The 13543-nt window shown below is 43.5% G+C and overlaps 1 protein-coding gene across 1 annotated transcript; it reads left to right on the top strand.

Annotated features, from left to right (window-relative positions):
- The first annotated feature begins 103 nt into the window (after positions 1-103).
- Positions 104-12420, top strand: LOC144587176 (uncharacterized). The gene is given in 6 exon segments (XM_078386818.1): positions 104-1318; positions 5350-5461; positions 6244-6390; positions 7708-7787; positions 9619-9745; positions 11261-12420. Coding segments are annotated over 5 exon segments (1620 nt in total). The 5' UTR covers positions 104-1318; positions 5350-5355.
- The last annotated feature ends 1123 nt before the right edge of the window (positions 12421-13543 follow it).

Below are 13543 nucleotides of genomic sequence, written 5' to 3'. Positions count from 1 at the left end.
AAGAAAACTCTGATGGAAAGGAATTTCTGGGACTTAAAGCCTTTATTGAAGTCTTCCATTTAAAAGCAATGGACCATATGAGCTGAACAATTTCTTGATAGACCTTTTAGCTTCCTGGTACCGTGTTTTCCCGAAAATAAGACAGGGTCTTATATTAATTTTTTTTCTCCAAATATGCATTAGGACTTATTTTCAGGGGATGTTTTATTTTTTTAATGTACAACAATCTACATTTATTCAAATACAGTCCTGTCATCTTCTTCTGGTTGCTTCACAATGGTGGAGGGTGAGGTTTCACTTAACCAGGGCTGATTTTTGGGTTAGGGCTTATATTACCAGCATCCTGGAAAACCACACTGGGGCTGATTTTCAGGTTAGGTGTTATTTTTGGGTAAAGAGTGTAAATCTGTGTGTTTTCAACAAATGTATTTTCTATTTATTGAAACCTGGTTAATCGTAAACCACTAATGCAATGAGTGAAAAGGGGAAGGGAAGAGCACCATCGCAAGAAGCGTTACAATTTTGGAAGTGGAACAGGAATCCTTGAAATGAAGGAAAAGGTCTTATTGTCCCTTGCTCCCGGGCGGGGGGGGGCGGGGAGCACTTTGTTTCAATTTGGTTTGTGTATAATTATTTTATTTCTTTCTTGTTCTGTTCTGTTCATTGTTTCTTACAATATAATTTCATTTAATAAAAAAATGAGAGTAATATATTTAAAAAACAAATATACATCTCAAAAAATAAATCTGAGAGGGAAAAAAAGCCAAGACTGTCCAGCAGTCTCAGGAAATGGGATTATTTTGATACAAGAAACAGGAACAGAAATTGATAGGAAAAAAGAAAACATTGTAGAAACTTTGCAGTTCATTTCTCTCCCTGGCAAATCATGATTTTAAATGAATTCCCTTTTTCGGCCTGATCCAGTGACCCAAAGAGAGAGTTAGAGAGACAGAGACTCTCCAATCCAGGCGCTCCGAGAGGAGATTGGTCGAGTCTATTCTCGCCCTGCCAGGAGCCTGGCTCGGCTTCAGTCACGTGATAAAAAACCGTGCAGGCTTTTGTACTTCGACATCTAGCCTGGTGCTAAAGGGACGCAACTTTAAAAAAGGAGGCTTTGGAAACAAAAAAGCAAAGCCAAGCCTCAGCCTCTTTCCTGAAGAGACGGAGAGAGACAAACACGGGCGGGTGAGTGTTTTCTGATCTGGAATCTGGTGGAAAATACAACCCCCCCCGGGAAAGAGAAGGGTAAGAAAGGAACGGGGGGAAAAGGGGAGTCATTTCTGGGCAAGAAATTCCGGAAGATGAAAGGGGTCTCCTGGTGAGTAAAAGAAACGAGGAGGGAGAGGGAAATGGGGGCTCCCCTTCTTATCCCCTCCCCTCTGAGTCCTTGGAAATCCTTGATGTTTGCAGCTGAATTTGATGAGGGAAACAGGCGGGGAGGGTGAGAGGGGCAGGAGAGGGACGGGCTGGGTTCCTCTCGATGGGAGTTTCTGGCCCTTTCTTGTGGGAAAGCAGAAGGAGGAAGGTTTAGGAAGAGCGAGGAGGTGGCCTCAGGCGGCAGAAGGGAGAGGGACGGCCCTGAGGGTCCCCCAACCCTCCTCCCCCATGAGCCCCTTTTGGCGTTTTTTCCTCTTGGGCCTCCAGAGCTCGCCTACGGGCCTCCCTCAGAGCAATCAATGCACATTGTCCCACCTCCAGTATTCAAACTGGGGCATTTATTTCATTTCTTCTTCTGTGTGGAGTATGGGTGTAAGAGGCGGAAAGGGAGCAGGGTTTTGTCCCGTGCTTGAGGCAGCAGAATATCTTGGGCCACCCCAACACTCTTTAATGGGCTCCTTTCCATCTGCCTCTGTCCAACCATCTCATCCTCTGTTGTCTCCTTTTCCTCTTGCCTTCACACTTTCCTAACATCAGGGGCTTAGACTGAGAAAAGGTTACCAAAGAAAGGAAATGTAAATACAAAAACTGGTGATGCTTTTTTTGGACCACTGAAAAATTCAAGTAAAGGAGTCTCGGGTATCACTGGTTCCTGATGCCTCTCCAGATTCAACCAATCAGATGGATGGAGAGAGATTTTAAAAATCAGGAAGAGGTCCCTTTCTCTCTCTTTTGTTTGTTTTCCCTCCCTCTCCAGCTGGCCATGTGGGGGAGTTGATCTCAGGACAGGAGAGGTGAGAGACCACCTTTAGTTCCTTCTGGGAAGATTTTGGCCCAAAAAGGTGCCGCCAAAATTTTGGGGGGTCCTATATTGCACACTGTATTTTTCATCCTAGGGCACCTTCACAGGCACTTTTTGTGTTGGAAAAAAGTGTTTTTAAATCACTGCATTTCCCTGGGTTTCCAAAAGAAATTGGTCCCTGAAGAGTTGGCAGTCTCACCAAGCACGGTTTCACTTTGCAGTGTGATTTCATTTCAAGGTGTGCATGTATTTCTTTTGTCAGAAGAAAGAAGGGATCCTGGAAATAGTGAAAGAAGGGGAAAAAAGGGACCAGCGTGGGAGAGAAAAGTATGTCTTATGTTAAAAGATCTGCCTGGAATCTGCTTCTCCCTTCCTCAGATCTGGGGAACCTCCTCCACTTTCCCACTATTGCAACTGGGAGGGATGGTGAGTGTGACTGAAAAGGTGGGGGACCTGTGGGAGGTCAGAAGGAAGAAAGGGGCAAAATGGGGATGATAGTCCCCAGCAGTAGAGACAGCTGGTGGGGAATCCAAGGTTGTGATGACCCAAACCATTTGGCTGCCTGAAGACCAAAACCACCTCATTACACATCTGCCTACGAAGAGCAAAATTGGGAAATTCTGACCCTTTGAATGAGAGATTATTTTTTCCTGCTCCATTGGAGGGCAGGGGTTTTCGTTTGGGGGCTGCAGGGGAGGCAGAGGGGGGACCTACAGCTCTGTAAATGCAAGAAAAGCTGGGACAGGAGCCTCAGGAAGATTGGTTGGCAAACATCACATTGCTTCATCAACCACCAATCCATCATCTGTGAACTGCTGTGATCATCTTACTCTGCTTTAGCCCTGGACCCATGAAAAGCAGGAATTCAGAGGTGTTAGCTAATAATTATGAGAAATATTATGAAACCTCTAGAATCAGGGTTCTGTCCTGTGCTAAACCTTTTCCTGTTCTGGAAAGGCCGCTCTAAGCTATGCTAGTTAGGAATAAAATCTCCATCTCCTGTGGAACTGTACCTGACAACATTTAGGAATAGTGTGTGAGGGTTCAAACTTTATCTCCTCGGTGTTTAACTGAGACTCTGGAGACACATCTGTTGTAAAATCATAACTAGTTTTTATTGGAACATTTAACAATAAATCTTGTTGTGTGACTTTAGTCTCCATTTGTTCTCTCGTTGCCAACGGGTCCGGCGAGGGCATCCAAAAGTCTTTAACAAGGGTTGTTAATCAACTCGTCCCAGAGTCCTCTCACAAATGGGTTACTGTCCTCAAAGTCATGGACCATAGTCTCATGGTTTAATAGTGGGGTGGTTTTGTCATCTCAGTTCTCCGCCCTGTAGACCTCCTCCTCACCTCGTAGAGAGGTCAGGGGTCTGGTAAGTAACCCCTCTTCCGGGCTTCCTCTAAATGCCACGCTGTTCCCTCTACTCTCGGGATACCACTTCCTTTTCTTCTCTGTGGCATCTGCGCCACTCCCTAGCCTCAGACTTTCCTCAATACAAAGGACGTTGCGGCAGACCCCTTCACCTTCGGTAGTGAGCCTCCTCCCGAGGAACCTTTACCTTTTCCCATTTACTGGTCCATGGGTCTTCCACCCATATCATGTCCCAAACCCCTCCCCCCATGGATCCACATGTCCTTTTATATCCCCAATTCCCGCCTCCATGGCGGACCACCCGTTTTCCTCTCTTCCCGCCAATTCAGTTTCTGTTTGTGTAGCCACTGTCATTTTGAAAAGTTCCTGCTCCAATTCCCGGGTGTCAACTCTCCGCTGTTTAGTTTCAATGGGTGGGTTTGTCTGTACCTCCTGCTCTATTTTGAGGGAGGACGACACTCTAGCCAAGGGCCTTTACACTCTCGCCCCGGGTCCCACATAGTGTTATGGAATTGTTTTTCTTCTAAGCGATTTGAAAAGATCCATCCGGGTGGCAGATGCTTCCACATCTGACCCTCTGAGGATCTGAAGCACTTTAGTCAGTGGCTGCCAAGTGAAAGAACAGCAACACATGCCTGTCTCACAGCTCAGCCTTGGGATTCTCCTGCTTTTCATTTTTGGAGTTGAGGTTTGATTGGCGGCTGCTGTTTTGCCTTTTTTTTTGCCTTAACTGTGTTAACTTGGCAGTGGCTTGGCTATCTTGACAGCATCTTAAAAAGCAGATACATCTCCTTGCCAACAAAAGTTCGAATAGTCAAAGCTATGGTTTTTCCTGTCGTGATGTATGGAAGTGAGAGCTGGACCATAAAGAAAGCAGACCGCCGAAGAATTGATGCCTTTGAATTGTGGTGCTGGAGGAGGCTCTTGAGAATCCCCTGGACTGCAAGGAGAACTAACCTATCAGTTCTAAAGGAAATCAACCCTGAGTGCTCACTGGAAGGACAGATCCTGAAGCCGAGGCTCCAGTACTTTGGCCATCTCATGAGAAGAGAAGACTCCTTGGAAAAAACCTTGATGTTAGGAAAGTGTGACGGCAAAAGGAGAAGGGGACGACAGAGGATGGGATGGCTGGACAGTGTCTGCGAAGCAACCAACATGAATTTGACACAACTCCAGAAGGCGGTGGAAGATAGGAGGGCCTGGCGTGCTCTGGTCCATGGGGTCACGAAGAGTCGGACACGACTAAACGACTAAACGACGACGGCTTGGCTTTGCAGATCTTCCATAGTCTGGTCCCTTAAGGAAATCTTTCCTCCGCAGAAGGAGAGGGGTTCCAGGACTCCGTTGGAGGCATTGTTGGCTGAAGAGCCTCGTGGCACAGTGGTTGTGCTCATGACCTGGGGTTCAAATCCCAGGTAGCCAGCTCAAGGTTGACTCATTCTTCTATCCTTCCGAGGTCGGTAAAATGAGTACCCAGCTCGCCCAGAGTGGTAGAATATACCAGATGGGAGGGATATCAATCAATCAATCAATCAATCAATCAATCAATCAATCAATCAATCAATCAATCAATCAATCAATCAAACAAACAAACAAACAAACAAACAAACAAACAAATAAATAAATAAATAAATAAATAAACAAACAAACAAACAAACAAACAAATAAATAAATAAATAAATAAATAAATAAATAAATAAATAAATGTGTATCCTGCATAATTGTAAACCGCCCAGAGAGTGCTTGAGGCACTATGGGGCAGTATACAAGCAGCACGCTTTTGCTTTGCTTTACAGAATAAAATGGCAGCCCAACACACATCTGGCCCCAGGGAAGGAAGAGACCCTGATGTTCTCAAGGCAGGAGGTCTTGGGACCTTCTGGGAAAGAACAGCACAGAAAGTCCAAGGTGAGGAGATGCTCAGCTCAGATACGCAGTGCCAGAAATTCAGGGAATTCTCCTATGAGGAGGCTGATGGTCCTCGAGAGGTTTGCACTCGGCTCCGCCATCTTTGTTATCAGTAGCTCAAGCCAGAGCAGCACACAAAGGCTGAGATCCTGGACCTGGTGATCCTGGAGCAGTTCCTGGCTGTCCTCCCCCTGTAGATTTCAAGCTGGGTGAGAGAATATGGAGCCGAGACCACTTCCCAGGCAGCGGCCCTGGCAGGTTTCCTGAGTTTGAGTCAGGCAGAAGAGAAAAAGGAAGAGCAGAAGGGGAGAAAAATTAATGTTGGGCACTTAAAGTCTGAAGTGGGGGAGCCCACAGCCTTTGCCTGTCTGTTCTGGTGGAATTCGCTCCACTTGCCCTCCCTTATGGTCCTTGAAATATCAAAATGTGTTTTCTGTGTGCATCATATTTTGAAACCGAATCACATTTCCTTACTTTGGGGAGTCCCTCTGAGATGAGTGTGTGCATGTCCCTGCCCTTGGTGTGCCCAGTTTTCTGAGGAATTGGCAGGTTTACTTCATGCATCGGCACAGCTTCCAGTTCAGCAGTTCGGGATGTGCAGTGGTAGGGTGGGATCCAGCCCTCTATCTTGTCCATCACTACTCGAAAGGGTGGAGAAACTGAACCCCCCCAATTACTAACACTTCCAGATGTTTTTCTTGCAACAAATCCGAGTATGATGTGACATACGTCCTAAGTCCCAGCCTCATCCACTGAGATCTTTGTCTTTTCTATATTCTTAGTCCAAATAATGGATCCTCAGAGGAGAAATCCCTTCGTAGAAATCCAGTCGGATTTCCATGAAGCAGAGAAACCTCCTTTCGACAATGGAAAAACACCTCAAGGCCAAGAAAGCCATCAAGGCAATGAGGAAAGTTCCAGTTTAGTAGGTAAGGATTCATGTTGGGAGAGTTTGTGTTTTTTTTTTTCTCTCTGCATATCCCTTCCCCCCACCTGTACCTTTCAGGCTAGAGGGACACTAGTCTGTAGTTCTTTCTATACGTCAACCCAGTGTTTTCCTTTTCACTTTTCCTAGACTTTTTACATAGCCAGCAGGTCTTCTGTTTCTGTCAATGAGGCCAATTTCAAAAAGATTCACTTTTATGGTGTTTGAAAGAGAAAACCTCTAAAGTACAAATTTCATCCAACGATGGGTACAGTACTTGTTTGTGGGTTGGTTATCATGATATCCCACATTTCTTCTGAGATGCTCACAGCTTCTTTCCTCATCACCTTATCTTTACTAGAATTACTTTGTGAGGGAGATCAGGCTGAGGGGAAATTGGATGGCTCCGCGTCACCCAGTCGGTACCATAGTTCGTCAGGGACAAAAATGAGACCACCTTAGTCACGGCCCCACGGATCTTAAAATGCTTTGGCATCACATCCCCTTTTTCTTTCTTTGGAAATGCTTTTGTTTCCCCATATTTCTTTTGCCGTTGTTGAGCACATTTTATGAAAAAAATTCTGATTGTAATTTAAAATGAAAAATCAATTAAATTTTTTTATTCTTTTCTCTTTGGTGACAACGTGAGTATGGAAAATTTACTGTAAGAAACAACTTAAATAAACCACAAAAAGCCCTCTAATGATTGAAGAATTCAGCTTAAATGTTAAGAAGAATGTAGGAATCCTGGGTTGGAGAGGGGGAAGGCGGCCCCCGAGGGAGCATCAGCCCCACATAAGAACAGTGACTTTTGAGGCAGCAGAAAGAAACATGGAGTGGCCCACCAGATTTTCTATAATGTGGAGTCAAAGAAGGCGAACATTTGGTTCATTTCTTTGTGTTTCTTTGAAAAGTGTGGAGAATACTGTGTTGGGTGTGCTATGTTTTTTCTCCATGGTCGGTCTCCAGGTTCCTTTGAACTCTCTGGAGTAAATAAAAAATTATTCTATATATTTGATAATATTTTTTTAATTCTGCAGTTGACACAGTACCCACTTCAGGAATTTGGTATTTGGAAGGGTGTTTAGTATCGTTAAGTTTTGGAAATAAATATTTATTCAGTAAAAATATTTGTTCTCATTGAAGATATATCATATTCTCTTAGAATATCATTTTTTTTCACACTTTCCCAAAGGGAAACTGTTTCTTTTATGGCAACAAGTGTCTTTCACTGGGTGTGAATCCTTTTTTAGCTTGCATTTCTTAAGGTCATGGTCTGCTTGTGAGAGAATCTTATGCGAATGGCTTTCCACCCCCTTAGTCTGTCCCACAGGGTCTGTGAAGATGCCAACAACAAGTATTCCTCTGTCTCTTCCTGGTGATGCAGCAGAACTCAATCAGGTACAAAGAAGGGGGTTACCGTGGATTCGAATCCTGGAGTATTTAACCATTTTACTTGTCATTGAGGGTGGTCATGTTTTTTAATGAGATGGTCTACGTTGTCAATTACAGTGGTGCCCCGCATAGCGACGATAATCCGTTCCAGAAAAATCGGATTCGTCACTGTGCAGAACAAAAAAGCCAATAGGAATGCATTAAAACACGTTTAATGCGTTCCTATGAGCAAAAAACTCACCATTATGCGAAAATCCTCCATACGGCCGCCATTTTCGCTGCCCAGTAAGCGAGGAATGGGAGCGAAAACACAGCGGGCCGCCATTTTTTTTACCCAGCGGCCATTTTGGAACCGCCGATCAGCTGTTCTTAAAACATCGCAAAGCTGATCATCGCAAAGCTGATCATCGCAAAGCGATGTTTTACCATTTAAAACATCACAATGCGATTGCAAAAATGATCGCAAACAAAACATCGCTATGCAGATTCGTCGTTAAATGATGCACTCGTTAAGTGAGGCACCACTGTATTATATAGCAGGCTGATAAGCATGGCTTTCTGTATGCAAAAAAGTACAGTGGTGCCCCTAATAGCGATGTTAATGCGTTCCGCAAAAAACATCACTTTTGGATTTAATCGCTATTCGACATGCGATTTCCCATTGAAATGCATTGAAAACCAGCTAATCCATTCCAATTGGAACGAATTGCCGTCGCTATTCAAAAATCTCCATAGGAAACATCGCTATTCAAAATGCGGTTCCCCCATTGAAATGCATTGAAACCTATTCAATGTATCTCAATGGGGGAAAAAAATCAACAACAACTTAATAAAGAGTCAGAACAAAGTCAAATTGGGTTAACAAAGGCTTCATAACTGGCGGTCCAAAAGCAAGCCGGCTTTTCCTTGTTTGGAAAAGCAAGCTCGCTGGCCAGGGAGAGATCGGTTCCCTCCTTGCACCGATGGCGAGTTCCCTTCGCGCGGGGAGGGGGGGGAGCTCAGCCCAGCACGAAGGGAACTCAGTGTCGGGTGAAAACAGGGAGCTGATCTCTCCCTCGCCAGCGAGCTTGTTTTTCCAAATGAGAAGCAAGCTCGCTGGCCAGGGAGAAATCGGTTCCTTCCTTTCACCGATGGTGAGTTCCCTTCACGCGGTGGGGAGCTCAGCCCAGCGCGAAGGGAACTCAGCGTCGGGTGAAAAGAGGGAGCCGATCTCTCCCTGGCCAGCGAGCTTGCTTTTCCCGACGATCGCTATTTGATAATCGCCCATAGGAAACATCGCTATTCAAAGCGAAAAAAATGCCCCGAAAACCTCATCGCTATTCAGTTTTTTCGTTAATAGAGGCACTCTATTCGAGACACCAATGTATTTTGTTTTTCTTCTTTTGAAGAATGGGCCAAGAATTGTGTGATGTTTTCCAAAACGGAATGTGGGGACAGCAGGAAATACTTTCCTCTCCCTATTTTCTCATCCGGAATACATTTCTCAGCCTCTGTTTTCTTGTGAAAGTAATAAGACTAAGAGTAGCTGTGCTGGATCAGAGCAATGGCTGGTTCATTTTAGCATCCTTTTTTGCACAAAAGCTTCCTTGATCCCTCAGGGAAGCTTCAAAGGCATTGGTCCCCAGCCATTGGGATTCGGAGATTTCTCTTCCTAGAAGGAACACAAGGCCAAGATGACTCGTATCCATTGCTAAACTGGTACACCTATAGAAAGGGTGTTGGTGAAACTTAAAACCTATGATAGAAGATCCAGCCACTTCTCTTTAATAGTGTTTTTGATTTAGGAGTCATTTTGGGGAAACGTATGAGGAAGTCCTCCTTTCTCTTCCGTTTTTAGGGTCCAGTGACCTTTGAGGAGGTGGCCGTGTACTTCACCCAGGAGGAGTGGGCTCTACTGGATCCCGACCAGAAGGCCCTGCACCAGGAAGTCATGGAGGAGAACTGGCAAACGATATCCTCTCTCGGTAAGACTCCCTCTTTCTCCATCTAATGCTAATCTGTCTTCATCAAGGAGACTAACAACAACAGCAACAATAGTTCTTCTGTGTCAGAATAGTGTCCAAACTCATGCTGGCCCATGCTAGAACCCATAATGCTGGACTGGGCAATCTGTGGCCGTCCAGATGCGCTGAGCTCCGGATCCCATCCTCATAGCCAACTCTGCCGATGGAGTATCATGGTGAGAAGAGTCGTTCATCAACATCTGAAGAGCTGAAGGTTCAAGAGAGTTGCAGCTTAGAGTGGGAATGGGGCTTTGGCCCTGGTAGTTTCTTTGTGGGGGTTTTCATTACGTTGCGTACTCATGGCATTATGATTAAGGAAAACAACAACCAATGATAGGGGATTTTAGAGATATGATCCACTTCTCTATTCCTTTTTTGTTATTACGGTATTTTAACAGCACTTTTAAAAAACCTTCTGAACTAATTTCAGCAGTTTTTAGGTGTCCCTTTAGTATTGTTATACCTTATTATTGCTAACTGAAATACTGTTTTTTAATTGTTCTAAGCTGGCTTGGGTCTTTTTAAAGGAGAAGGGGTGGGTTACAAATCTTTTAAATAAATAAATAACACATCTGGTCAGTTTCCAAAAACATTATATCTGCAAATACTCTGTTCTGTAGTTTTCCATTTTATTTTAGAGCCGTGTCAGTCAACTAGAAAGAATTGGCAGCCATAATGGAATGAAAAAAGTTGAAGCCGGTACATTGGAGATGTGTAAATAAGGGCGAATATTAGCTGAGGAATCGGAATGGATATTGATCGAGGACCCATGGAGTGGAAAAAACTGATGTTTCCTGGAGAGGAGGCAGCAAAAGAGGAGGAATTATTAAGCACCCCCCCCCAAAAAAATAGAAATACTGTAAAAACGTTCCCTGGGGAGACAATAAGAACAGGGAGTAGAAGAAAAAAAATCAGAGAGGACAGAGGCCACAATGAGAGAGTAAAGAGAAAATGGTTTGAATGGAGAAACATACACCAAAGCAGGAGCTTTAACCCACGAGGTGGTGGAGAACTCCCTCCCCAGAGAAGACCACTCAGAAATGAGATAGATATTTGTGGGGAGACAACACACTGCCACTATTGCCCTGGCAGTGTCCAGGGGACCCCTGTGAGACTTTAAACTGAGAGAAAAACTAATCCCAATCCCGAGATTTGGAAAAATTAGATGTTTCACCAAATTATTCAGTTAACCCCTTCCACTCTCCATTGGAGAAGAAGGTGGAACCCTCTTGTTTAAGGGTTTGTAATATAAATTGGATGATTTAAAGCAAGACCTATTGTGTATAGAGTATCTGTGGATGGGCAACAAAAAAGGAGGCCAGAGATGAAACATAGGTCAGGAGATGAGACTGCAAAATGAAAGAGGAGAAAAGGACAAACTATTATGTACCTTAAAAACTCAACAAATTTATTTCTAAGTGAACTTTCAAGGATCCCAATCCACTCTAAATAAATTCTTCTCTTTCCCCCCCATAGATGTATTGGTTCTGTCTCTCCTGAATTTGTCCTTCCTCCTCAGAGATAACTGGAAGAAGAAAAATATATATCCCGAATCTGGAAAGTGTTTTACGGACCAATTAGAGGTGACCAGATTGCAGAGAATATATTCAGAGAGCGAAAGCTGGCTTCCAGAGAAGCCTTACACGTGCATTGTGTGTGGAAAACATTTTGCCATGAAGATAGCACTGGTGCTTCACAGAAGGGTCCACAATGGAAAGAAGTGCTTTGACAGTGAAATGTCTGGGAAATGTTTAAATTGGACGGGACACTCTGTGAATCATGAAAGGGAGAAACCATACAAATGCCAGGAGTGTGGGAAATGTTTTGCTCAAAATTCACACCTTTGGAACCATAAGACAGTTCATACAGGAGAAAAACCTTACAAATGCCAGGGGTGTGGTAAATGTTTTGCTCAAAAATATCACCTTGTACGCCATAACAGGGTTCACACGGGTAAGAAACCGTACAAATGCCAGGAGTGTGGGAAACATTTTGCGAGAAAATCAGGCCTTTTGAAGCATAAGACAGTCCACACAGGAGAAAAACCGTACAAATGCCAGAAGTGTGGGAAATGTTTTGCTAGAAATTCAAGCCTTATGGTTCATAACAAATTTCACACAGGAGAGAAACTGCATAAATGCCATGAGTGTGATAAATGTTTTGCTCACAATTCACAGCTTGCAAATCATACAAGAGTCCACACAGGAGAAAAACCATTCAAATGCCAGGAGTGTGGGAAATGTTTTGCTCACAATTCAGTCCTTTTGAATCATAACAGACTCCACACAAGAGAAAAACCATATAAATGCCAGGAGTGTGGGAAATGTTTTGCTCTCAATTCAGTCCTTTTGAATCATAACAGAGTCCACACAGGAGAAAAACTGTATAAATGCCAGGAGTGTGGGAAATGTTTTGCTCACAGTTCAGTCCTTTTGAATCATAAGAGAGTTCACACAGGAGAGAAACCATACAGATGCCCAGAGTGTGGGAAATGTTTTGCTTGGAATTCAAGCCTTTTGAAGCATAAGAAAGTCCACACAGGATAGAAGTCATATGAATGCCAGGGGAGGGGAAATTTGTTTCCTCAGGGTTTCCCCTCCTTGAATCATAAGACTTTTCACAAAAGATGGAAATAGTAGAAATGCATAAAATATGGGAAATGTTTTACTCAGAATTCATCTGTTGTGGACCCTCAGGCAGTTTTTAGATCTGGATCATTTCAACATGTTCAACACCCAATTTAGTTTGACTTATAATCTGTCACTGTTCAAAAAAGGAAGTGGAGAGCATGGAAGGCCCGTTAAAATTGGGATGGAAGAACACCACTCAAGGATTAGAAAGGAAGTGATGGATGTGCCACTAGTAAGTCATTTTGAATAAATGGGTCACAAAGAAGATAGCTTTAAATTTTTTTGTTCTGTATATTACTACAGAGACAGGTGAGGAAGCCATATCCAAAGATCTCCTACAGAAGGAAATAAAATGAATATTCAGATTAAAATATCTTCTAAATAGTTGGAATGCCAATATTGATTGCACATGTTTTTTATTATTTTGGTTTATGAATTGATGAGACATGTCTCTATTTCTTTGCCCTGTGCTTGTACTATCATTTTGAATTCCTCTGTTAGAGTAGTTCGACAGGTGTAATGAGTAGAGATGTGTGCGTTGTTTCCAGGGAATACAAAGTGCGTCTCTGGTTGATTCTCACTCCCTGGAACCCTCCTAGTCCACTCATGAGTCGCCCTGCTCAGTTGGTGAGCAGTCAGCTCTAGGGAGAGGCACCAGTGGGACTAATGCTGTGATTGGTGTAACACCAATGTTCATGGAATTGCTCCGGTTGTTTTAGGGGAGGGGGGAATGGACTGCTTGTGTTAGTGCACTTCTTATTCATATCCCCTGAATAGAAATACAGTACAAAGCTCACATCTGTAGTAATGAAATGTTTTGAAGTTATTTGAGAGTAGATCTGAACTGCTGTGGTATGATAGCTTTATCTTCTGAGAAGTCCATTTTGACTGGAATAGAAAGTATGTGACAATAAAGTTTTAACAAAGAGGCATTGTTTACGTTTTTTTTGGAAATGAGTTTGCATTTTTATGTTCTAGGCCCTGCATTGACAAGCCTTTGGTCCTAAGCTTTGACAAAGGAACCAAAACTGTTACCAAAGAAAACTCTGATGGAAAGGAATTTCTGGGACTTAAAGCCTTTATTGAAGCCTTCCATTTAAAAGCAATGGACCATATGAGCTGAACAATT

Source organism: Pogona vitticeps, chromosome 2 (genome assembly GCF_051106095.1).
Source record: "Pogona vitticeps strain Pit_001003342236 chromosome 2, PviZW2.1, whole genome shotgun sequence".
Classification (NCBI taxonomy): domain Eukaryota; kingdom Metazoa; phylum Chordata; class Lepidosauria; order Squamata; family Agamidae; genus Pogona; species Pogona vitticeps.
This window is presented reverse-complemented; position numbering and strand designations above follow the sequence as displayed.